Source organism: Agelaius tricolor, unplaced genomic scaffold, assembly GCF_023055355.1.
Source record: "Agelaius tricolor isolate 1412-34295 unplaced genomic scaffold, bAgeTri1.0.p SCAF_4, whole genome shotgun sequence".
Lineage (NCBI taxonomy): Eukaryota > Metazoa > Chordata > Aves > Passeriformes > Icteridae > Agelaius > Agelaius tricolor.
This window is the reverse complement of record NW_027269264.1, coordinates 41,427,584-41,454,922: the sequence shown is the minus strand read 5'-3', so window position 1 is coordinate 41,454,922 and position 27,339 is coordinate 41,427,584. Positions and strand designations below refer to the sequence as shown.

The window sequence follows — 27,339 nt, the reverse complement described above, 5'->3', positions numbered from 1 at the left end:
CGGGGCATCGGGAGGCGCTAGCGGCGGTGGAGCGGCGGAGGCCCGGCGCGGCCGGCGCACTCCGGGCGCTGGACGCGGCCCCCAGGGCCCGCGGCCGGCAGGGGGCGTACGGAGGGGGGGGCATCGATGGGGGCGGCCGCTCTGCGCTCGGCTGCTCCGCGCTCGGCTGCTCCGCCCTGCCGCTCGGCTCTGGATTAGCGCAACTGGCGACGTGGGACGGCCCGGCCCGGCCCCGCGCCCGCCGCCGGCTCCGGGAGCGGCACCGGAGCTGCACCGGGAGCTGCACCGGGCAGGCCGCCGACGGGACGAGGAGCCCGAGGGCGGCGGCACTCTTTGCGGCAGACCCGCCAGCGCGACGCGGTGAGGGGCGGCGGCGCAGGGAGCGCCCCGGTGGGCGGCGATGGCGCTGAGGGCGCGGGCGCTGTACGACTTCAGGTCGGAGAACCCGGGTGAGATCTCTCTGCGGGAGCACGAGGTGCTGAGCCTGTGCAGCGAGCAGGACATCGAGGGGTGGCTGGAGGGCGTCAACAGCCGCGGGGACCGCGGGCTCTTCCCGGCTTCTTACGTGCAGGTGATCCGCGCCCCCGCCGCCGAGCCGCCGCCGCCCGCCCGCTACGCAAACGTCCCCGTCGGCGGATTCGAGCCGCTGCCGCCCCCCGCCGCCTTCAAGCCGGCGGCGCAGCAGCCCCCGCCCGAGTCCTTCCCGCCGCCCCCCGCCGGGTATCCCTTTCCGCCCTACGGCGGCTCCTACCAGCCCAGCCAGGGCAGCGATGACGACTGGGACGACGACTGGGACGACAGCTCCACGGTGGCCGACGAGCCGGGCGCCCTGGGCAGCTCCTACCCCGACTACGAGGCGGCGGGCGGCGGCGCCCCGGGCCGGTACCGCCTGTCCACCCGCTCCGAGCCGTCCCTGGGCCCCCGCGGCGCGGGGCACCCACCGGGACACCCGCACCCCCCCGGCGGCGGCGGCGCCGCCAAGAGCTCGGCCACGGTGAGCCGCAATCTCAATCGCTTCTCCACCTTCGTCAAGTCCGGCGGAGAGGCCTTTGTGTTGGGCGAAGCGTCGGGCTTCGTGAAGGACGGGGACAAGCTATGCGTAGTGCTGGGCCCCAGGGGCCCCGAGTGGCAAGAGAACCCCTACCCCTTCCAGTGCTCGATCGAGGACCCCACCAAACAGACCAAATTCAAGGGCATGAAGAGCTACATCGCCTACAAGCTGGTGCCCAGCCACACCGGGCAGCAGGTGCACCGCCGCTACAAGCACTTTGACTGGCTCTATGGGCGCCTGGCTGAGAAGTTCCCTGTCATCTCCGTGCCGCACTTGCCAGAGAAGCAGGCCACTGGCCGCTTTGAGGAGGACTTCATCTCCAAACGTCGCAAAGGCCTGGCCTGGTGGATGGACCACATGTGCAGCCACCCTGTGCTCGCTCAGTGTGATGCCTTCCAGCACTTCCTCACCTGTCCCAGCACGGATGAGAAGGCCTGGAAACAAGGCAAGCGCAAGGCTGAAAAGGATGAAATGGTGGGTGCCAACTTTTTTCTGACCATCAGTGTCCCCACAGGCCCTGGGGCCAGCCTGGACTTGCAGGAGGTAGAAAGCCAGGTGGATGGCTTCAAAGCCTTCACCAAGAAGATGGATGAGAGTGCCCTGCAACTTAATCACACGGCCAACGAGTTTGCCCGCAAACAAGTCACTGGTTTCAAGAAGGAATACCAGAAGGTGGGGCACTCCTTCAAGTGCCTCAGTCAGGCATTTGAGCTGGACCAGCAGGCCTTTTCAGCTGGCCTCAACCAAGCCATAGCCTTCACTGCAGAAGCCTATGATGCCATCGGGGACCTCTTTGCAGATCAGCCCCGGCAGGACCTAGATCCTGTGATGGATTTGTTAGCGTTGTATCAGGGGCATTTGGCCAACTTTCCAGACATCATCCATGTGCAGAAAGGTAAGACCTTTTTGTGTTTTCTGAAACAATTTAACTTTTATGTATCAGTGGCATGCAACAGATATAGGAACCAGTGCCTAAACTTGCCTTGTGTCTGGCTTGCTGGCTTTGTGTTCAATATTCCTATGTTTACTTAGGTAAACTCTCTCTAGAAATACAAAAAACACGTCAATGACAATTTTTATTATGTGCCAAAGGCCTAAACATAGTTGGGAGTTTTGCCGATCAGAGGTTGCTGCGTTCGGCTGCATATCTCTCAAAGTAACTGCGTTGAACTAAACTACCTATATATTAAAAATTATTAGGCTTGTTTACAAGCTGGAAATCAAGTGGTTTGCAAACATCTATTACTCTGAGGTATGTGAGGTATCTTGAATCTTTTATCTATTAGGTACTGAATATGAAGTAACATGATGATGCAGGTACTCCTCTGATTGACCACTCTGTTCTAGGTGCACGTGGAGGTGTGTATTTTGCAGCATCAGTCTGATGAGATGTTTAAGGCTGCTGGGGCAGCCTCTTTGTTCAGCCAAGTGTCCTGTGGTGTTTGTGAAAGAGTAATGGTCAGCTACAGTGTTCTTAGTTGTTCAACCTTCACCCTTATTATCATGAACAGATGCTGGTCACCTGTTACCCTTTCAGCATCTTTCTAGCTGAAACATGCTGCCCAGGTTCAGATTGCTAGTTGTAAGGTTCTTAGTGACCTGTCAGAAAGAAAGAAATTCAAAAATGAAAAAAAATCTGCTGTATAACTAATGACACGTGTTCAGAGAAACAGAAGTTTGAAGTACTGTATAAGAGGAGATGCTGCTGTTAAATTATTGATAGTCATACATTCTTTACCATTGCAAGTAGGTAAGTCCATCATTAATTCTTTTTTTTTGTTATCTTCCTTACCTGTAGTTTTCAACTCAAAGTTCAGGAGAGTGTGGCCTTTCAGTAATAACACCAAGGCCAAGAAAACATCACATATGCTCTGCAGAAATGGTTATCCATAAGTTACCCAAGAAAATGCATGAGCTTTGTAGAAAATTATTTTGGAGATTAAATCCCAAGTGAATTGTCACCCAGAGCAAATCAGTCTTTTTGTCCTTATATGAGATTTCCAGGGGTTTTGCATCTGAAACAGTACACTAAGATTAGTAAAAAGAGTTGGAAAAGTTTTTTTAACAGAGCAGAAAGACAGGTGTCTAGAGGTATGCATTGCTGGGAACATCTGAGGAAAGAGAGTTGCTACAAAGTGCACAATTTGTTGTTATTTAAGAAAATAAGCTTTTCATAAAAATTGTATGCATCAAAGTCTGATTTCCATTCTGCTGTCAAATATCAAAAATTGTGAGTGGAAACTTAAACAATCTTAATTTTATTTTGAAGAAGAAAGGGAGGTGTAAAGGTTAGCATTTGAGGAGTTTCTTTGCTAGCTGCTGTGGTATTGTGTTTTGATAACAGCTTTCAAATATTTTAGATTTGGAGAGATGAGTGGCCTTAGCAATGCCTCATGTTTGGGAGCAGAGCATGTTAGAGTTGTCATCTAATAGGATTATCTGTAAGCTTCTGGAAAAAATATAGGGACAGATACTTGTATTAGATGGAAAAATCCAGCAGACTGTATATACTATTTAAATAATATATCCTCAGGCTTTAAGGTTATATGGAGGTCTTCACTGAAGTATTTTTGGAAACAAGCCTTTGAAGAGAGGACTGGTAATAATAAGACATGTGCTGAAACCATCCTTATTTCCTTTGTAGTTCTATTTGAATTTACGCTTACTGGTAAAGTGTACCTTGCTGAACTGCTGAAGGTTCATGTAAATAACTAGAGCTGTGCATGAGCATGAAGTATGTAGAGTTGATTTTGGGCTAGGCACTGTCCTGGAGCAGACTGGAGAAATGTCCAGCTCCGCTGCATGCAGCTGTTAATGCTCCAGCGCCTCTGAGCTAGCACTGTGTTCACAGTATCATCCATGGCACATAGTAGTCAAAGGAATATGGCAGGGGCTTGAGAGGGTGGTCTTGAGAGGGTTTGAGAGTCCCACTGAGGCTGGTATAGCCCCACTGAGGCTGGCATGGCCATTGCAGGAACAGAGTTGTGTGAGTTGTGTGATTTTCGTTGTTTCTGTTAACAGACAGAAACTAGAGAGCAATGTTTTGTGCTCCGTATTGCTGGTTTATTACTCTTAAAGGGTAATAAAGAAGGTACAGCTTTTCAATGCCAATCTGTAAACTTCAGATGAAAATATGAACTGTTTGATGTTCTTGCAACATAAAGGCTTTGTTTTGAATTTACTGTCTGGGATAGTTGCCAATTTTGAGAAATAATATTGCCCCTATAGACTACACAAATATCTGTTTGTATAGTCAATAGCTATGAAACTGTGTTTGTGATAAGAAGTCATGTGAAAAACAGGGTTGATATATCTTTCTTCAAGGGTTTTATTTTCTATTGAGCAAGCTCATTAAGCAGTAAAATTACACCAAAGTGCCCTTAAAAGTTGCAGAAGCAGCAGCCTGACTGATACATTGTATAAATGGCATGCCTTTAAAACTATGAACCCTGAAATTATCAGCAGTGCTCTTTTTTTGCTACATAATGCAAATATATTACTTACTTCTGATAAAACCCAAGATGATATTCCCTTGGACCTAAGAAGGATGAAAGAACAAAGGCAGCTGTACCAAAACTTGCCTGTGTCTGTGCATAGAGCTGGAGGACTATGAGTGTGAGAATGATCAACTCCCAACCCTCCCAGCTCAAGCTGGATCCCTGCAAATCTATGAGGCCTGATAGGATTCATCCAAGAATGCTCAGAGGGCAGGGTGATATCATTATGAAGCTCCTCTCATTGATTTTTGAGCAGTCTTGGAAATCCTAAGAGGTCCCAGCTGACTGGAAGCTGGCAGTTTTCCCAGTTCTAAAGAAGGGCAAGAAGGAGGACCCCTTCCACAGGCCTGTCAGTCTCATGGCAGTGCCTGGTGAAGTTATGAAGAAGCTTATTCTGAGAGGTGTTGAAAAACACCTGAAAGACCATGCAGTCCTTGGTCACATCCAGCACAGCTTCATGAGAGTAAAATCCTGCTTATTGAGTCTTCCTTGTTTTTTTATGACAAGGTAATCCACAAAGTTGATCAAGGGAAACCAATTGATGTGATCTTTTTGGATTTCACTAAAGCTTCCATTGTTCTCTCTCACTGTATCCTTCTGGACAAAATCAGCTCACAGCTGGACAAACACATCATGGGATGGGTGAGAGCTGGCTCATGGGCTGGGCACAAAGGGTTACAGTGAATGGGGTGGTATCAGACTGGGGACCTGTCACTAGGGGGGTTCCACGGGGCTCCATCATCAGGCCTGTGCTCTTTGCCATCTTCATACATGACTTGGATAAAGGACTGGAAGGGACACTAAGCATGTTCCGGAGATAAAAATCTGGGAGGAGCTGTTGACTCCCTCAGAGGGAGGGAGGCACTGCAGAGAGACCCTGACAGATTAGAGAGATGGGCAATCACCCACCAAATGAAATTCAATGGGGAAAAGTGCCAGATTCTGCACCTGGGATGGGGCAGCCCTGGATGTACAGACAGACTGGGGGATGAGAGGCTGCACAGCAGTGCCATGGAAAGGGCCCTGGGGCTCTGGTCCATGGCAAGTTGAACATGAGCCAGCAGTGCCCTGGCAGCCAGGAGGGCCAAGCGTGTCCTGGGGGCATCAGGGACAGCATCACCAGCCAGGCAAGGGAGGGGATTGTCCTGCTCTGCTCTGCACTGGGGCAGCCTCACCTTGAATGAGGTGCTGGGGGCACTTCTGGGTGCCACAGTATCAGACATTAAACTACTAGAGAACATCCAGAGGAGGGCCATGAGGATGTTGAGGGTTCTGAAGGGGAAGCCTGATGAGGAACAGCTGAGGTCACTTGGTCTGTTCAGCCTGGAGAAGAGGAGACTGAGGGGAAAACTCATTGCAGCTTGCAACTTCCTTGTGAGGGGAAGAGGAGGGGAAGGCACTGATCTCTGTGTGATTGATGACATGACCCAAGGAAATGGCCTGGAGTTGTGTCAGGTGAGGTCGAGGCTGGATATTAGGAAAACGTTCTTCACCCAGATGGTTTTTGGGCACTAGAACAGGCTCCTGTTTTGGAGATTTCCATTTGGACAATTCCCTTAGGCACCTGGTGTGACTCTTGGCATGTCCTTTGTAGGGCTGAGTTAAACTCAGTGATACCTGTGGGTCTCTTCCTACTTGGCATAATCTGTGATTCTGTAATTTTAACTGTCTTGCCCTGTTATGCTTTTGCTGTACTGCAGTTAGCTGAAGAGCTGCTGAATATGATTTCTAAGTGCAATTTGTGCTATGGACTGAGAACTCTGCATGTCTGAGGTTTTGTTTAAAAACTTTCTGCAACTTATGCAAAAAGAACCACAGAGATAAAAGTTTCCCTCTATGTGGGCTTTTTCTTTTTCTCTAGAATTATGAACCAAAGCCATGTAAGCCTTGCCATTGCTTTGTCTGCATCTAACCAAGAAAATGTGTTAACTGTTGTGCTTTTAATTGTTTTGGGATTCAGGTCTTTCTGCCTTCTATGCTGAGGACATCATATGTGATCTGATTTTGTAATTTGTGTAAAACACATGTACCAATGGACTGTGGAAATATTTTCAAACTGTTAGCTATCTTATTAATATTGTTAATTGATATTTTATGAAATGGCAATAGTTTCAATAGGAGATTTACAAGATTCCTTTTCTTTCATCTTGAGTTCCTAGTGTTTAAGTAATTTTCTGCAGGAAGAGTTAATGTTCCTGCTACAGAAGAGACAGACAAAGTATTTGAACATTTCTGTACCACATGCCAGTCAAGGATCAACAGGTCAATGCTTCGAGACCTTTCTTGGTTTCATGTGCACCCTAGTCCGGGTCTTGGATTCATTTGATTGAGTCCTACAGCAAAGAATGTGCCAAGCTGGAAACCCCACATTTCCATCTGGAAATATTTGGTTTGAGAGTCCCACTGAGTCTGGTATAGAACATATCAGCATCAAGGCATACATCCCGTACAATGACTTCTGTTCTATAGGTCTTACTTGGAAAATTAAGTGATTAGGGAGAACCAGTGCCTGGATAGGGTAGACAATGGGAGAGTGGTGTCTCAAGCTTCTAAATATCCCAGTGCTTTCATGCATCTAGCCCTCAGCTCCTTGTAGGTAAATGCCTCTGATGCGCATGCATGAAAACATACTTGGGCATGTATGTGGGATTTTTGGAATGGAAGGTACATATTAGACAGATACACTTGTACACAGTTTTCTTTAGCCTCTGGCGAAATATTTGCAGAAGAGGGATATTAAGTTCCAGAGGTGCAAAACACTAAGCTGCATTTATCATTTTCTATTGCAGAACTGGTGTATCGTTCAAGAAATACTGGTTCAGTTTTTTTTAATTTTGAGAAGCAAAGCAGCTTCCCATTTGTAGTGGATAATACCTTCTCTTTTATGCATTTAAGGTCTACTTGGGGAAATTCCCTAGGCATTCTTGGTGAAATAATTTCTACGTATTAATTGCTAAAGCTTTGCTCAACTTGATGCAATCTTCCAACTTCTGTACAACACAAATGCTCACTGCAGGCCCATGCAAGTTCAGAAAATTCAAGCACTTGAGGGAATTGGAGACAGTATATGCTAGTATCCTAGCTCGTTCTTGTCTGGCTCTCTTGTCTTCATATTTGCTTAGTGAGGGTAGAGAAGTTGGGAGAGTTTTGGATATCTTTCTTTCAAGTTTTATTTTAGGAATTACTATAATTGGCCTCTTGCAATTCATGAAAGTAGAGGAAGTACTGACTAACATGCTGTTTCATCTGTGCTTTCCAGATTTCTTCTCTCTTAACATTATGATGTTCTTGTTTGAGAAATTTCTGGCTATGGTTTTTACAAAAGAGACCTGAAAAAGTCTAAAGGTCTAAATGTTTCCTGAGATAACAGGCAATTCCATTTCCTTTGCATGCCAGGATTTAAGAGAATTATTTTTAAAAAATACCTGAATGACTTACTGTTTTCTGGTCACTGTTTGTGAAAAGTAAAATAAAGCAAATAGTCTTATTTACCTGAAGCTAACTTAATTCTGGACATAGGCTTTAAAGAATGCACTTGCTGTGTTTTTAGAATATTTATAAATATTACATATATATTTTTATATTATTTACAAAACTGCAGGTAAAAAATCTATCCAGATGGAAATGTGTCAAAATTTAAAGCACCAGAAAATCCAAACAGCACTGAAACCTGGAACTCTGTAACATTTTCAGCTTCCGCCTTCTCCCTCCTCCCCCCATGGAGAAGTGGAATAAATCAGACTGGTTAATATTGGCACCTAAAACTTTTATATCACAGTATAAAAGCAGTGCTTTTCTCCTATGCTTACTTCCTTAGCTCTTAAATTTGTTGTGCAGACAGGGTTTTTCTCATCACTGTTTTTTCTATTATCCACCTTGTAGGGTTTTTTCCTCCTCTGTCCCTCAGATGAATACACTCTGCATGGGCTTCAACTCAGGTAGCTGCTGGGTAAGAGCTAGGCATGCAATCCTAGCCAGATGACCCTTGCAGCAGTAAAAGGAGATGGGTGTTTCATCTGTGTAAGAGCTTTGGTGAGAAAGGATGCTCCAGGATGACTTCTATTTTTTGCCATGTCAGCCTCCCCATAGCTGTCACGTGATGATGTAACACTGTCTGCTTGCTGCCACATTACCCAATATTGTCTCACAATATTTAAAGGTAACCTTAAGGAAATGGAGCTAAAATGTGAAAGAATCTTCACATTTAGAAACTGTATAAAATTACAGCTGCCTTAGTTTGTGTGAAGTCAGAGGACAGGAGTAAAATTGAGCAATGCCTTTACTTGAAGAAAATTAAACAGTAAGAGGGGAAAAAAAAGGACTTCCATGCCCTGTCTATATGAAAGATAAATCAGTCTTCTTAATGTACGATTCATTTTCCTTTTCCACTCCCTCACAATCTCTGTTGCTTTTAAGGGAGGGAGATTCATGCTGTTGTGATGGGTCATTTTCCTGTTACCTTTTGAAACTGATCTGGTATCATACACTTTCAGTAACAGAGACATTTCATGGCTAATAACACACAAGTGGGTTGTTTTTTTCAAAAACTGCTGGTATCAGAGGAAGACTATAGCTATTCCTTCTGTGGGAGGGACTACATGCATTACTGCACTCCAGAAAGTCTGTCCAGTCTACCCTGCTAGTCCTAACTGGAGAAGTTTTGATTGGAGCTGACACCTCTAGGTTTGACTACAGGCGTGCATATTTATTTAAATACAAATCTTCATCAGATTTGTAGTCAGATCATAGAAAATGTCCCAATACTATGTGCTCACCACAAGTAGTAAGGCTTTATCCACTGGGAAGACCCAGTTGAGCAGCAAGGGAGTAGTAGAACAGTGTAGACATTGAATAATTAAAAATTATACTGTAGAAAAAGGAATTCTATTTCAAAAACAAAGTAATGCCTTTTGAGAGACATATGGAGAATCTGTAGAGAGGGCTGGTTCTTCTGAAGCCTTGGGTGCTCCTTGTCTGGCTGATAGGCTTCTATCCAAATACGAAAGACAAGAATTGGTAGACTGAAAATGGAAAGAAGCTCCCAGAGCTCTTCCAGTTCTTTGTTAGCACATTATCAAAAACAAACAAGCTGCCTAACTTTTTTAGTTTGTAAGTCACCTTTAGAACAAGGACATGTTTCAGCCTTTCCAGAATCTTTCCATGACTTCATTGTTAGACTTTGTTTGATCAGTTAAAATGCCAAGTCAGTAAGTGCAGACTGTGTAAACTTAGTCAGTTGGCATCTTATGTATTTTAAATTTCCTGGTTCAAATAACACAGAATTTGAAAATTTTAATTGAAAAAATAGGAAATTACATTTGGCTGAGTTCCCAAACATGAGCCTTATCAACAGACTAGAGCAAACAAATGGCACATGCTTTCTTATGCAGTTTTGTTTGTATCTTTCATAAAAGCCATGAGGACTTAAATAAAATGGAAAAAAACCCCAAACAACCCACCAACATTTAAACAATCTGTTCAGTTCTTGCCAGTGGCTTTGGGTTGTTATTGTAGCAGAACAGGAAGAAGTGTGATGTTTTCAGCCTTTGTTTTAAGTAGGTACACATCATGGGTGGACAGCTTCTGTAATCATAGTGAACTGAGCTATGTTTTTTATGCCTGCATGCAGTTCATTAACAATGTGAAAAGCAGGTTCATCCTGTGATTCGGAGTTTACATTTCTTTGTTGTCCCATAGTAAAAGCAACTTACTATTCTGTACTATTCTGATTTTTTTTTAGAGTGTTTGTGATTTTGAATCTTTATATGCATGAATAGCTATGCTGCCTATAACTAGCAGTATACTAAAGGAGCTTTTCTTTTAAATAATGTAAGTATAGCATTATATTAAAATTTTCATGTGTTCTGCTTTTGTATTATTTAACATATTTTAATTGGTTGCATTAATGATGGCTTACCTTGAATGTTTTTTTCTGCTACAGAAATTCTACTTCTTTTTGTTTATACAGAGAAACTGCAGAAAAAGCAGTTTTTCAAACAAGAAAACTTCTTTTTGTTCTTGCAGAGAAATGTTCAGAAATCTAAGAGAGGGCAGTTAAAGGGTACTAGGATAACATAAATCAGTATCTGCATTTCATTTGCATCTTGACTCTTTTATATGAATTTATGTTAAACTGCCTATACATGTTTTATTTGCTCATCTTACGACAGTAGTGGAGCTAAACAGATGATAGTGGACAAGCAAACACTGTAAGTTGTAGTTGTTCTTTGCTTCTCATTTAGTCTTAACAGAAAACAACATCCAAAAGCAGGTGTTTCATTGTGCCCCAATAAAGCAGTGATGTAAGAGTCAATGGAACTTGAATTTATACTTACTTCTCTCAGTAATAGTTGGATGTTCATACACAGTGTTACCTGGTTACCCTGTCCATCCACTTCCCATGAATCTTACAAAAATTTTTTTGTAACAAGGAAAGAAGTCAGCATTTAATGTAATAGTGCTCACATCCATTTTGGAGAGGAGGAGAAGGAGGAGACATTTCTGCTCATTTGTTGTTAACTATTTCTACTGAAAATTAATTTATTTTATCCATAGACAGCATAATTTCTGATGGTTGTTGTCTTGAAGTCAGCAGTATGAACAGGGCTTTTACAAAAGCTGTTAAAACTCTGGAGCATCTTTCTAACATAAAGTGCTTGTTCCTAGCATCCTAATTAGGAAAAATTCACAAAACTTGTGACAACTGAATTGTAATAGACCAACTCCAATTCTGGAAAAGCAGAGTAGTTCTGTATTAGAAAGCTTCTTTGATGCCCTAGTTAGATGTAAACTAATGAGAAGTACTAAAAATGACTGAAAGGTTTCATCTTGGTACTTCTGCAAATTCCAATTGCCTAGGTTTTCAAGTGTGGTCCTAAAAAACATGACTACCTTTCTAATGGGCAAATGTACTGTGTTTCTGGTGACCAGTCTAGTTTATTTTTCACTCTTTTTGGTCCCCGTAGTCTGCACTGCCAGCTGAAACCACACCAAAGAAAAAGTCTTTTGAATGGTACATGTGAGTGCCAAAAAGTACAGAATGCCTTATAACTGGGCAAACCCAGCGTTAGTTAGCATTTGCCTCTCAGGCTGTGGTGCAAAATTTTATGTTTGTGATAACAGACAGCTGTACACATAGTTTAACAGGATTTTACAGTCAAATGATTCCTGGTGGGCCTCCTTTCAGACATCACTGTAGGTGCTTGTAAAGTCAAAGCTATTCACAAACACAGTTTAAACATGCTTTAGTGTCTAAAATAAGGTCATTTGTTTGCTTAGAAGACTGCTAGTGTACAATGCATCAGAAAATAACAGTTTTAACATCTCTGCATTCAACATTTGAATGGAAAATATTAATCGCATTTTACACACTTTTTCTATGTGGCTACCTAGCATTATGTTTTGTTGGGGTTTAAAAAATTTTATTAATGACATTATGTGGGGCAGTTGATGCATTAAAATGATAATTCTATGATGTTTCTTTCATTTACTAGATCATGTTGCTCTCATTTTCTGTTATCGACTCCTCCAAAGGGAAGCTATGGCATCTGCTCACACAGCAGTGTGATGTAACATGGCCCAGCAAAACATTGCTACTGGAGGTGCTACACACCAAGGCTCACAGATTCCTCTGGGATACTCTGGACTGAAATGCACATTGACAGTGTAGAGATTTAAATATTTTTTCAGTAGTGTGATCATTTTACACTCTCTGAACATGCACAGGTATGATTACAGTCCTTGTAGATTTGGGTAAATAAATCAGCACTTCCTTTGTGTACACTAACTGACAAATGTATGCTTAATGAGTCTAATCAGATCTTAATAATCCTTCTATTTAAAATTTAAAAAGATATTAGTTAGACTACCAGTCACACTTTTGAAAAAATGACATTTTACACTGTGCATTCTAGCATCATTGTTAATTTGGTTTATGTTAATTAAATGAATTTATAAGTTAAGACCATCAGATGAGGTTACAGCTAATTAATGTCCTGAAACACCTAGCAAAGACTGTGTGAGCTCTTGAGTTGTGTAAATTAGGAAGCAACTTCATTTTTAACTGAAGAATGTGTTTTTTAGTGTCAGCTTTCAATTAGCTTTGCAGCAGGGTAACTGAAAGAGCAAATAATTATGTCTGATTTTAATAATTCTGTAGTCAGTGTTGATCTAGATGTCAGCAGAGTGATGTAATTTATAAACCTAAATTTACAGGATAGTACTATGTTGTTCTGGGCTTTTTTTGAGCAATGGGCAACAAAACAAGGGAAAACAAAGCTCACTTCAACTATTGTTAGGCTGCAGGTTCTAAAAGCATTATAGCTATTTTCATGTATCTACAAAAACTTCTATAATACTAAAGTAATGGCAGTTTGATGCATTTGAGTTTTATATTTTTGACATTTCACTATGGAAAAGGGAGTATTCTTAAAGTGTTTTTGTGCCCTAAAGGAGAAGAATGTAATCTTTTAAATGCAAAGACTGGGTTTGAAAACTATTGTGTTGGCACTTACCAAAAGAACGTGGCAGAATTTTGCCTTTGGTTTTGAAAATCACTTGCTTCTTTTGGTGTAAAACTGTAAAACTAGATTTTTAATAACTGTAATGGTACTTTTCCCCTGTCTTCTGGTTTTAATTTCAGGCAAATTCCTATTATGCTGCTTTCCATTATAAATCTTGGCCAGAAAATGTAAAGAATTTGCAGAATCTCACTGTAGGCTTCTTTTGTTAATCAGTGCTCAGAGCATTCTTAAGAAAATAATCTGTCAGTGTAGCAAAATCTCTGCTCTGTTACTATTTCACTTTTGATGAACAAGGAGAAGTTTGGGGATTTTTTCAGAGTTGGATTTCACACTATGTGTTATCTCATTGTTGTGGTTTGAGCACAGCTGGAAGCTAGGCACCGAGCAATTGCTCACTCAGCCCTTTCCTCTCTCTCCTAACCCCAGTGGAATGGGGAGGAGACTTGAAGTGAAATTTGTATGTTGAGATAAGAACAGTTTAATAATTGATACTAAAGTAAAATGCAATAATAATGGTAATTAATAATAATGACAATAAAAAGGAAACAAACAGGTGATGCACAATGCAGTTGCTCAGCACCCACTGACTGCCAGACCCCCTTCCAAACCCAGATCTGCTGTGCTTCTGGGTAACTCCCCCAGTTTATATCCTGGGCATGGCTTCTGTGGAATGGAATGTTCCTTTGGTCAGTTCCAATCACCTGCCCAACTGTCGAGTTTTCTTTTGTGCACCTCCTCACTGGCAGAACATGAGACTAGGAGGCAGAAAAAGAAGTCCTTTACTTGGAAACATGCCATAGCAAAAACCCAAACATCAGTGTTATCAACACCATTCTCATTCTGAATCTAAAACACAGCACTGTAAAGGCACTGAGAAGACACTGACTCTACCCTAGCTGAAAACAGGACACTCCTGAAATGCTTCTGCAATTTCCCTTGTGTTGGAGCTAATGATTGTGTAACCCAGAGCTGACCTGGATCACATAGCTAAGCCAATGATAGAGCTAAGGCATCATCTCTCTCCCCAGGCCACTTGCATTCTTTTATTGGATTAGTCATTTGAGACATCTTGTAACAACATCTTTGCTAGATCTGGAGTAAGAGGGACAACGACGTAGACCAACTTGCTCTGGTAGCACTCTGCTGGATTAGAAATAATGTTGTTTCCATGCACGTGAGCTACCTAGGGTTTGCTTTTTCACATCTTTAAGCAAAGATCTCTAGTTAAATAATCTCATCATTAAGTAAGGAAAAAGAAAATGTTTCTAGTTACATTATCTGCTTCTACATCTTTTTATGAAAGTAGCATCATTAATATGTTTATTTCCTTCTCCATTAGAGATGGTTTCTTAGATTTCTTATAAGAAAAGTAAAGCTAAGGGAGTTGTTTGACAAGTTCAAAGCTCTCTCTTCATTAAGGTGCTTTGAAGGACACATTATGCATCCTTTAATATGCTGGACAGATGAATGGTGTGGAAATTATGTTGTTTTCCCTTCTAGTAAGTAGTGCACTAAATGTTATTTTATAGCTTGCTGATAGTAGAAAGATGAAATATTTATTGCATAGATAAGTTTACTGGCACAAGATTTCTGATGTACAGCTGCTGAGAGATCATTAAAAATGTGTTTGCTCTGTTTTAGTATAATTTATCACTGTGAAAGAGATACTTTAATAGCTGCAATGATAAAGGCATTACAATCATGGGGTATAAAAAAGTAACCAGCTGGCTCTTACAAGTGGGTGAGTTTTCAAGTTGAATATTTTGAAGTGAGATACTGAAGACTTTGATATATTGGTGACTTAATGGGTTCTTGAGACTGACAGTGGGTTTCAGACCCCAGTGAATTCAGCTGGTGCTTACCACTGCTTCAGGTGCTGTATTCAGCAGTGTTGAACTGATGCTTCTTTGTGTTTCATCCATGTGCAGCATTACTGTATGCAGTTAAATTGCTGCTGCTACAGCAATGTACTGTTTGTGTTTTTTAAGAATGGAGCAAGCCCTGCCATGAAACAGATGTCATTGTGGTAAACACTGTGCAAATAGAGAGCAAAAAAAGGGCTCCTGCCCTGAAGAATTCTTTGTGTGGATTAGTAGCTTTGGACACAGCTGATGTTTCACTCCTATCTGTTGCATGCAACACTTGAGAGCTGATGTTTGGGTGTTTTGAGAAGAGGTGGAAAGGAAAAGATGATACATCCTTTGCAGGTATCACTGCTCTTTGGATTCTGATTGCGTGGGCTAGTAGGCACAGGACAAGCCTGTCTTCCTAAGGAGACTAAGGAATTGAGTGAAAAGCAGTCTGGATTGCAGTCTGCAAGACAGGAACCCTAAAACTTCTGCCTTCTGGCCACGCTGAAGGCTGCAACTTGGACTTGGAGATATGCATATACTTCAGCATGGGTTCATAGGAGTACACATGTACTAACTGTGTGGAGGGAAATTGAGTGTATGGATCCAAACCCATCCTTGTCTGACACTTCACACAATCTCAAAACATTTGTTACTGGAATAAAACTGCAGATGATGTGAAAATAGATTATTTTCTAAGTGCTTTTGGGTTTGGGATATTTTCTTTTCCTGAACGTGTTCAACTCCTTCTACCTCATAGCAATCTCATGTTTGCATGAGTAGCTTACTGTCTCAATACACTTATTTTTTCCTCATAACTCCTTAGCAACATTTAAGTTGCTGCTAGTACACTGTTTTATGGCTTGGAATTATTTATTTCTATTGAGAACTCTGCATTGTTCCTGTTTTTTGGCTTCTAGCACAATACACTAGCACAAATTTTGCTAGCATGAATGTTCCTTGTTGAATGTGTTTGTATCATCTTGTGCTGTCTAATTTCATACTTCAAAACAAGAACTGAAATCTGAATCTCTTTTAAATGCTTAGCTGCAGTGGGTACAGGAGTCTGTTTACTGTAAGGATTTGGGCAGTGACAAACAGCAATCATATAAGCTTTTCCCCACCTTGAAGAACAGAAATAGATGTGGCACAGTTTTTTGCATCATTTTTAATCCAGGCCCTCTTCACTTGTTGAAAGCTAGTCCCGATCACTGGGAAGTGACTCCTGACAGAAGGTCTTTAAATGCATGAGCAAGATTGAACAGAATCTGTACATCTGGATCTAAAAAAAAAGCCCAAGAATTTATTTTTATGTATTCCATCCCTCTGGGAACAGTGCACTGGTATATATTTATCCCAGGCATGTACTCTGCAGGAGGCTTCCTTGAGGTAATATGCTTTGGGAGGTGGCTCCTTCTGTTTCTTCTTCCTTAAATATGTTTTAGTCTTTTCTCTGACTGCTGTGATTCAGCCTTCTTTTCTTTTAAATATATCTTCCTTTTTTCCTTTTTTTTGTTGTCCAAACCAATACTAGGTATTCACATAATTAAAATCAGAAACCAGGAGAAGTTTCTGCAGGTGTACTTGTAGCCCAGTGGGCCTTGCTCCCCGCAGCATCCCACCCCAGGGTGGCAGCAGGAGCTGTGAGGTGCCAGGGTAGGCGCTGAGTGGGACGGATCGATAGTGAGGCTGGAGCTGGGGGAGCTGATGGTCTGCAGCCTGGGGTGCAGCAGGTCCAGAGTTGTGAGCTGGGAGTCGTTAAAGGTTACCATCACCTACTGAGGCATCTCTGCACAAGACCCTTCTCTTCACGAGGGATGTACACAAGGGGCTGCTCTCCAGTCCTTGTCTTCTATTCACTGTAGCATGAATCATTGAACCTTCCGCATGGAGAAATCTCTGTTCCAGCTCAGGGTCTTGCTCACATAGATTAAAGTACAAGAAGTGTAGATTATGGAAAGGTGTTTGGAGAAAAATGGGCATTTTTTTGTTACTTAAGCTGCTTTCAAAGCCATGGCAACTAATAACTTTGTTTACTTTGGATTTGCTAAACTGAGTCTTGCAAATGTCAGTAGATGCTGAACAGGTTAAAAATGACATTTTAAAACAATTAGTTTCTTCTTAGAGTAAAGGATGTGGTTTGGAGGTTTTTTTCTCTGTGTTTAGGGAGAATTCTTTGACTGTCCTCAAATAAGATAATATTATCCCTCTATAGAGTTATTTTAAGATAATTATATTACTAATTCTCGGGTATAATTAAAAGTTTCATTTAAAAGCATTAAAAAAACAAGCAATAAAGTACAGATTTATACTAAAGCATATGTATGAGCTTTGTCATATATTGCTGACATCTGGTTAAAGTCTGTCCAGGTTTTAAAAGAAATTCCACTACAGGGCCAGTATGATCCACATGCATTAATAGAGCAGTGTTAGTGATTGCACTGTACTTGCCCCACTGGATTGCTTCACTAATTATAAATCTTTCTCTTTTCTTTTATTTTTAATAGCAAAAAATACATAATATATCTAGTCTGGAGAGCAGTTGTGTTTGGTAATGTATGTTTTTTATTGATGTAAAATAATCTGAAGATTATACATGCTCCATAGCTTACTTATGCTTTCAGCTGCTGATGCTATGAATTTCAGTATTTCTTTTCCAGTTTGGTCATTTTAGAAATAACATCTAAAGCTGTTTCTCACATCACAACTGAAGAATTGTCATGTTTATTTAACCAGCTACATCTGGCTTCCAGTAAGTCCCAAATTTCAGTTTTTCACAGCTGTGCATAGATTCCTGTCATGCCCACAGCACACAGAAAAATTTTTGCTAAGCCTAAATTTGTTGAAAGAAGTATTCTTCTTGTAGGAGAAGGGATTAAGTGTTTTTCAGATCATGCCCTACCTCACAGATTCCTTACTTCTTAGAGGACAACGTACAGATCTGGCACAGTATCACTGCCAGCGCCACTGCATGTGGAGAAGGTTTTTCAGTGATGTTTTTGGAGCCAGGCTGGAGATGATGAGGTTAATCAGCAGAAGCAGCCAGTGCCAAGCCCTTAGCCATCCCACTGTCATGCCATGGGAGCCAGGAAGGTGTGGAACACTGCCTCTGCCTCGCAGCCCCCAGAGAGACACTGCCCTTGGCCTTCAGGCAGCATGCTGTAGTCACATGTAAGAAGTGTAATTTGATAGGAGAGTTACGACATCACAAATATTTACAGGAACAAGAATCTAGTGAGATGATAAAAGCTGTACTAGTCTGATTTGGTTTAGTTAAATGAATAAAATAAGTAAGGGGAAGAAGTTGCTCTGTGGGAAATTGAATGAATTGAATTGAATCCAATATGAATGTCTTAAGATGGCTCTGCTTTGGGTAGGTCTGTTTTGGATGAGACTTTGCTTTTGTAGGATGTGTGTGCCTTCATTAGCTATTTGGAGAGGGAGGATTGTCAATTCTATAACTCTGCTTTTCTACTACGTTTTACAACACTGTGTAAGCGTAAGGTCTGCTTGGGCATCTATGATTTTGAGATAAACTTTTAGATTCTCTGGTAATCAGTAATTAGTTTTGGAGTATCTCTGGTGCAAAATCAAAAACATGTTTTGACAAGATTTTGTGTATTAAGATATGCATTTGACATTTCACAAGGATTGGGAAAGGGATATTTCACATAGTCCAGTTCTTAACAAGGTTATTTTTCTGGTATTTATATAGGCTTAAATTGATCTTACTAATTTTCTCATGCTTTCACTTACTCTTCTACTGGTATAATGATAACATATTCTCAGAAGGACACCATCTGATTTTTAAGGTTGTAAAATAGGATTTCTAGTAACTTTAGTATGCTTGAGCCTTAAAAAAGTATTGAGTTTTATTTTTTACACAGGATCCACTGGTCTGTGATTTTTCTTACATTAAAAAGCTTTTGTTTTATTGTCTTTCATTCATACATATGTCTGTGCACACCTGTAAATACACTGAGAATAAGTCTTATACAAATCCTTGTTGTTATTAAATCACTTGTTAAAGTTCAGTAGTCAAGTCTACATGGTCCTCACAGTTCAACTGTTTCATTTTGTTCTTTACACAGGAGCCCTTACCAAAGTAAAGGAGAGTAAGCGGCACGTGGAAGAGGGGAAGATGGAGCTTCAAAAAGCTGAGGGCATTCAAGAACGTTGTAACATTATTTCCTTTGCAACCCTCGCAGAAATTAATCATTTCCACAAAATTCGTGTGAGGGACTTTAAATCACAGATGCAGCATTTCTTGCAACAGCAAATACTCTTTTTTCAAAAAGTGACACAAAAGCTAGAAGAAGCTCTTCACAAGTATGACAGTGTTTAGTCCCTGATTTGTGGACTTTGCTCATCATGAACGTGACCCAGGCAGCAGAGCAAATGCTGCTGAAGAGCTGCTGCCAGTTGGTAGATGGCGGTACAAGGATGGGTTTGTGTTCACCTGGAACCCGGGTTTAATCTCTGATTATGTAGAAAGGAAACAGTTATAGGGCTATGTAGTAGAAACAGTACCACGCATTGTAACTAAGTTATACTGTGTATGCCTACACCATTGTAACTTTTTTGAAATAATGAGTATACTATTTGCCTTATTGCTTTTTGAAATACGGTATCTTAGTGCATACTTCATAGACCTCAATGCCCTTTGGGTATTTAAGGAAGTTGGCTAGATAAATGCCTGCTTCAGATGCCTTTTTACTTTCCTAGATTTGGATTTCCTAAATTCAAGCAATTCTCTGTTTACAGACTCCTACTAGAGCAGCTATGTGATTCTGTGCCTTTAGACTCTATTTTTCCTTTTCTAGTAAGTCACATTTTTATGATTAAATGAATGAAGGGTTGGTGCCTATGACGGGAACTGATGATGAAACCTCACATTGACTGGAAAAAAAATTCAGCTGCCATCCAGTTTGCATAGCAAGTACTATCTTACAACGAATGTTGGCTCAAAAGGGAAAAGTTAAATTTATTCACACTTTCCCTGGAAATCGAGACTACTTGTTAAATGTACTAGGATGTTAAGCACATGTACAAAAATACACCACTTAATTCCCTTTCTGAAAGGAATAATATTAAGGGGTGAGGTTTTTTGGTGTTTTTTGTTTGGTTTTTTTTTGTTGTTTTTTTGGTATACAGCATTACTGTAAGTAGAAAGTTGAAGAGCTAGCCTAATAAAAATTACATATATCAAGGGGATATTAATGCAAGCTATGTGGCTGCAACATTTTTTTTAAGTTTCAAATTATTTGCGCTTTGTTCAGTTGCTGATTCAGTTTAACTTCAGACTTGCATCTGCACTGCCAGTTGTCTGAATTTAAACTCCACTGTGATTCATTAGTTTACGAAGTTAAAAGTTTTTTGGGGATTATCAGTAAATAAATTATCTGAAGGCTTGGCTGAACTGACTTGGAAAACAGGTGGCATTTTTATGTTTGTAACACTCGAGAATTAACAATTGTCTTAATTTTTGTATAAATATTTTTGACAAGCAGGGTGCATTTATAGATATGTAAACACTATCTTTTAAAGAGGTTTATGGCTTATTTCCTTTGAATTAAGTCTGTGTTTCTTACCTATTGATTTCCTTCTTATTGGTCAGTATGAAAGAGGGTTTTTGTTTATCCTATCTTTTTTCTCCTGAACAAAAATAAGAAAACTTTGCAAAGAAGCAAAATGTTTCTTTTTTGTTTAATTGAATTAATCAAAAATAGCTTAAACAAATGAAAGCCTGGAAAAGGAAGTTGAGCAACAGTTACAGTTAAGTACAAATCATTCCTCACCTATTCAGCAAAAATGTGCAGTTCTTTCAAACGATCATATGAGGTTTTGTAGTTTAACCTCACACCTCTGTTTCAGAGGAATAACACTTAAGAATGTAGTTTTGGCTCTAAGATTCATCCCCAAAGTTTTTGGAGATGGCTGTTTTGCACAAGCTGTGTTTGGTGGTGCTTCTAGTACACATATAAAGCAGTAAAATACAGAATAATGAAGAGGGGAAGAAAGGACAATCAGTGAGGAAAGACTATTTCCAGCCTGTTGAAACATTTCTGCAAACAAGATTGACCATAAAATAAGGACCACAGTCATAGAGCTGACTTGCTCTTTACCTTCCTCATGGTGTCTTATACTACATTCAAAACTCACGACTTCCCCTAACAGCTCTTCCCAGCAGTACTCCTGCTTTCCCATACGTCATTTAATTATGTGACAGAGTCATGAGCTAGGTTTGAGCTGAGTTCCATGGCTGATGTTTGCTTAAGCCACATACTGTTTTAGTAAATGTCTTTACAGTAATTAGATCAGACTATAATCAAGCTGGTTCTACGTGGAGGTATTAAGACCTGTTCAGAAATTGATCTTGGTTCAGTAGAAGTATTTTAGGAGGTTGGTATCAATGACATGTTCATGTCCAGGAGGAAATTAAGCTGTGATATGTATTCATACAACGTTATCAGACAGGTACAGTTTTCCCTAATAAACTGTCATGGCCTTCACCTTACTTTCTCATTTGTGAATTTATTTGAGCACAGGAAAAGTGAGTGTAGTAATTGGTTGAATTTGATGTACCAGAAAATTTTGGTTGGAATCCTGGTTTAAATTATTGCAGAGTACAGAAAGGTTCTGGTCTACATCTATATTAGTGTTTTCTTCTTTTCCTCAGTCATTATAGAGTTGAAGTTGAACTGGCTGATGGGTGGAGCACAAGGAGTTGCAGTAAAGGGTGTTGCATCAGGCTGGTGACTGGTCACCAGTGGGGTTCCACAGAGCTCCATCTCAGGCCCTATGCTCTTCCCTGTCTTCGTAAATCACTTGGACACAGGACTCAAAGGGGTACTAAGTTTGATGATGAGGCTAAGATGGAAATGACTGTGCATGCCCTCAAAGTCAGAGAAGCCCCATAGAGAGATGGACAAATCAGAGGGCCAGGCAATCACCAATCATGTGAAGTTCAACATGGGCTGGTGCCAGATTCTGCACCTGGGATGGGGCAGCCCTGGATGCACATAGAGACTGGGGGATGAGAGGCTGCACAGCAGTGCCATGGAAAGGGCCCTGGGGCTCTGGTCCATGGCAAGTTGAACATGAGCCAGCAGTGCCCTGGCAGCCAGGAGGGCCAAGCGTGTCCTGGGGGCATCAGGGACAGCATCACCAGCCAGGCAAGGGAGGGGATTGTCCTGCTCTGCTCCGCACTGGGGCAGCCTCACCTCCAGTGCTGGGGGCACTTCTGGGTGCCACAGTATCAGACATTAAACTACTAGAGAACATCCAGAGGAGGGCCATGAGGATGTTGAGGGTTCTGAAGGGGAAGCCTTATGAGGAACAGCTGAGGTCACTTGGTCTGTTCAGCCTGGAGAAGAGGAGACTGAGGGGGGACTTTGCTGTGCTCTTCAACATCCTCATGAGGAGGAGGGGCAGGCACTGATCTCATCTCTGTGGTGACCAGTGACGGGTCTCAAGGAAATGGCCTGGAGTTGTGTCAGGTGAGGTTTAGGTTGGGTACCAGGAAAGGATTCTTCACCCATAGGGTGCTTGGGCACTGGAGCGGGCTTCCCAGGGAAGTGGTTCAAGCACCAAGACTGACAGAGTTCCAGAAGTGTTTAGACAATGCTCTGGCATATGGTGTGTCTTGGGGATTCCTGTGTGGAGTCAGGAGTTGGACTTAATGATCCTGGCAAGTGTCTTCTAGCTCAGCATGAGTTTATGATGTAGGGTGCATGCACTCTATTAATGCTTGCTGCACTATATAAGAACTACAGTATTAATTGTATTTGGACCAATTATGACATTGACCACTTATGACTGACTGACTACTGAGTGACGTGGTCTGGGATCCAAGTGTACTCTACGTAATGTGAATGTATATTGTGTAGGACTATGGAAGCACCAAAGGAAATCTAACAATTTAAATAAATAAATGTGAAAGAAAGCAAATTTGCTCTGTATCATAAACCCTTTTGTTTCATATGATTCATGTAATTTGTTTTCAATGCATCGCAGTTATTGTGTTGATAAGTAGTAAGAATCTGGTATGCTTGTTGAGGTTTGATATCTGCAAGAAGATCCACTGAGGTATTGGTTTGTGTTAAAGTGCTGAATCCTGTGAACAATGGAATGAACCCTTCAGGGTAATATATCTACATAAAACCACCAGCAAGTGGAGAGTGAATAATATTTCTGTTCAAATTGTAGGGTTTACAGTTAGAAATTAGCAGCATACTAAAATTATTAGATGTTTGATTCCTATCCCTTTTTTTTGTGATATTTGCTGAAGAGAGTTACCCCAATGATTTGTGCATGTTCTCTACATTCTTGTTGCAAATAAAATTGGTTTGGTTTTAGAAAACCTTAATCAGCTGCCTGCACTGAAAATGCCAACATTACTTGGTGAGGCACAGGTATCTTTTTGGTGAATTACAACATCTGGTTGGCAGTACCTGATTATTTTGCCAGACCTTCACCATTCCAGCTGGCATCTTCCTTGCTGGTTGTCTGCTGCAACCTGAATTCTTCTGGGAAGCTTAAGTGAGAATTGGTCAGCTATTTCTCAAAAGGAGTTCATAAAAAATTTTTAAAAGGGTGTTTTATTTTTAAATTCTGTAAACAATTTGGCTGGAAATCTTTAGTTCTTCCATACTTTGGAGAAAGGAGTTGATATTTGGCAGACTCATTGTCCTTTACAACCTTAGATGTACTTTCTGCACAGCCTGTGAAAATTTGTCTATCTGTTTCCAAGTTTTACCAAAGATTTTCTGGGACCTGCAATTTTGACAGGTGAATTTTCTGTAACTCCCTTTTCCTCCAGGCAATCTTGATTCTAACCTTAGTCAGCAGCAAGTGAGGCTTTGACTGTAATTCTTTTCCCCTTCATTCAGAGGATCTGCACTTCTCAGGCCACAAGCTGAGCAAAGAAGCTGTCGATAGGTGCTGCTGGCTTTTTAGGCCTGGCCATGGGAGAAGAGGAGCAGCAGCCTGGAACACAAGTTTGATGTTGTGCCTGGCAGCTACAAGAAGGTGGATGTCAGAGATAGCTGAAGAGGAACATGAAGATAAGAAAATGGGGAGGAGAGAAAGCCCTTTGACTACAAAGGCCTGTTCCTCCAGTGCCTAATGAATACCTTGAGCTTCCAAAGCATCCAAGGGTTTTGCTGTTTCTAAATAGCCATCATGAGCAGGCAGAAAATGGGCAGCTTTAGTTCTGCTTGTGATGAGGACAGCAACGTTTTGTTTCCATCATTAGAAGTTACTTTCTTTGCTTGATGGTCTCGTGGGCAGCTGAAAACTGTTGAAGAACTGTAGGTTTTGGGGCTGAAGGAAATGCTGTAATTCAGGCCCAGTCAGGCAGCACAGTGGATGTCAGTGTGGTCTGATGTGTTTTGTCACACACCTTTTTTCTTGGGAAGAGGAGATCAGTTTAGGAAATTGTGCACATAAGAACTCCTGTATTAAGGAATACTAAGATTAATCATTCAGGAAAAAAAAAAAGAAAAATTAAAAAATATTTCAGCATTAAAGTTGCCTGTGGTAACTAGTATATCAAGACATCTCATGAGACATTTGCACTGTTTCCCTGCCTGATTAAGTGCACATGATATAAATGTGCACATGATATAAATGTGCACATGATATAAATGTGCACATGATATAAATGTGCTAATCAGCTTAAGGTCTTTCAGAGAGGTTGTTGTCTGGCTAATTCTTACTTCTTTCTCAGCTTCAGTTGTACTCTGCACTGTGAGAAAGTCCAGGGGAGTGAAGATCAGGTACGACTCTGTCCCTGTCTCTACCCAGGTTCTATGCAATATAAGCCATGTGAGACAAATCATTTCTATGCTCTCCATTTTGTGTAGGCTTGAGTTTAAACCCAGGAGTTACACCAAAGAAGGTGCTGGGAATTCACAATTTTCACTGAAGGTTATGCACATTCTGCTTTGGATAAAGGAAATACTTCAAATGCAAAGTTGTCTGGAAAAAAATAATCAGGTATTCATTTCTTTAGGTAGACCAGCACAAGTTGGAGAACATTTGTAATCCATTAGCAGCAAAAGAGGAATAGTAAACCCAGATCATATTGTTGGAATGTTGCAAATGTAAGTATAATCTCCTTGAAATTAGTGTTCAGATATTGATTTATTTTAAAAAAATCCCTCCTGAGAAAATTAATATTTTGCCTTCAGAATGAAGTGTGAGTATTATTTAGGAAATAAGGGATGGGGCCACATGTTGAGTAGCAAGGATTCTCACTCAGGTACTGTTCATTCCATGAATAGAATGATAAAGGCCTTCTGAGATGAATCATAGAGTCATCATTTGTATGTATATTTTGGACGCATATTCACAGGAAAGCGGAATTAGCCACGTGGGCTAACTTACTTCTGGCATTTCCTGAGGCTTGAGATGCTGTCTTGTAATTCCATAATTTCTCGATGTAACACAGTGCAGTATAGTATGTGTTGCACATAGAAAAGTAAATTGTGTAATATATGTAAGTAATGTAATTTTGATATACTTCAGACTCATGCGGTTGGCAGCAAAGCTCAGGCATGCCTTGAGTTAATTTAAATACAAATTAGTAATAGATACAGTAAAACTTAATTTTCTAAAGTTAAAAGGCATCTCCTGTACTGACTGACTGATAGACTTGCCACTTAATTTGGTCCCACTTTGAAATCAATGGGATTTTTTTTTGCTTGACTCCACTGGGAAGAATATCAGGCTCAGTGAGTTGAAATTACATCCCTCCATCAACCCAGAAGTGTTCAGCCCAGACTATTCCCCTCCTGTACTCATTTACAACTGAATTTAACATACAGAATTTTGAAGTTGCCTGTCAAAAAGCTCTATCCTGCAATTTTAATCAAAACCATCCCCTATTTTGGTGAATATAACATTATCATTTGAAATGAAGAATGGTACTGCTTTTGGTTTTAAAAGACATTTCCAAGGAGCATGAAAACTTTCTGTGAGAAGATAAAATCAGGAATTTTGAATTTCATCTTTTCTCTCTTGAGTGTTTTAACTGGCATTAACAACTATTTTTATGGAGAAAATAATGCAGGGGAAGAACATCACATAAATACATTAAAAATTTTAGAGCTCAGTGAGACAGTACAAAGTTTTATTTGCAATGAGTTAAGGTGACTGTATTTCTGTTGGTACACCCCATGCTATTTTTTAAGATCTTTTCTTTGGAAAAAACCTAGAGTCAGGTCTTTAATTAAAAGTGAAGATGGTGAAATAGTGTTGAAAGAGTATCCTCCCTTCAATTTCTAGTCACTAGCCCTCAGGTAAGAGTTGCAGGAGACATTTAGTTCCTCCGCTGTCCTTGAGGAGCACTTGACTGGCTCCCTGTCCTGCAGGAGGCTGCCACACCCATCACCTCCACCCCAGTGCTTCCTAAGGTGACTGGGGAAAGAGCTGCAAACAGCAGTTCCGTTTCACAGACAATTTCTGGTTGCAAACACGTGAACAATGTTGCAAAACCGCACTTGCAAAATGGTAATTGTCAGAGTTCCCCAGTGCCATCCTGGCAGGGTGCTGCCACGTTTTTCATTTTGCTTTGCTTAGAGAAATTGCAGGCAAGATGACTACCCCAATTTTTAAATCAAAGGAATTTAGGACCATGCTGCTGATTCAATTGCTGTGCCAAATCTGTGCCAGTGCTTGTCTATCAAGGGTAGATTTAATTTCATATAATTGTAAGAAATACAGAAAGAGTTTTTCAGAGCTTTAGTAAGCATTGGGAAAACCTTGTTTGCTTGCATCATTGTTCAGGACCTGTGAAGCAAGCTTATCAGAGGTAAGGTCCCTGCTGCTCTCAGACAGCTCGGACTGTTGCATAAGCAACATCCATTCAGAAGCTGTAGCTGAAAGGCAGCTGTATCTCTGCTTTAGGGTAAATAGTGTGGCAAGGTGCCTTTAAGCTCTGTTTTCAGTGTCATGGATGTCAGATGTAAAAATGAAGTTATGATGATACATATGCTTAAGGATGTGGCCAATCCATCATGCTGCAGTGGTGAGCAGCTCAGTGGTGAGCTTGTCCTATTCTGCTGGTCTTTTCCCCAGGTGGTTGTCAGCAACAACACTTCAGTCTCGCAGTGTCTCAAATAGGTAAGTTTCCGGGCTCTGCTGTCCATACCCCCACAGCACATGCAGTGGCAAGGAAGTGTGTCTCATTTCAAGAACTGGTTGCTCACACTTTGAGCCGCAGTTAAGGAGCGTGTTTGGTTGAAGCAGTTGAGCAATATGAATGTCCCTGTGCCTGAGAGTGGGGAGGAAGGAATTTTAACTGCTCACAGTAGTTACCAGATAAAGGGCAGACTCTGCACCTTGCAACATTGTTCAGTGTATCAGTGTGGTAAGGAAAGCCTGTCTGAAACTTGTTAGGGCAGGAAGATGAGAAG

At 41.2% G+C, this 27,339-nt stretch overlaps 1 protein-coding gene across 2 annotated transcripts in view; it reads left to right on the top strand.

The window, feature by feature from the left end:
• Positions 1-204: 204 nt before the first annotated feature.
• Positions 205-27,339, top strand: part of SNX18 (sorting nexin 18) — a 67,055-nt gene continuing 39,920 nt past the window's right edge. The window contains exons 1-2 of one of the 2 annotated variants that reach the window (XM_071425418.1): positions 205-1,946; positions 19,012-21,437. In XM_071425418.1, coding sequence (XP_071281519.1) covers positions 401-1,946; positions 19,012-19,265 — 1,800 coding nt within the window. In that variant the 5' untranslated portion in view covers positions 205-400 and the 3' untranslated portion in view covers positions 19,266-21,437. Of the gene's footprint in view, positions 1,947-19,011; positions 21,438-27,339 lie in introns of those variants that run through there. The other variant, XR_011678974.1, reaches the window with a different exon arrangement.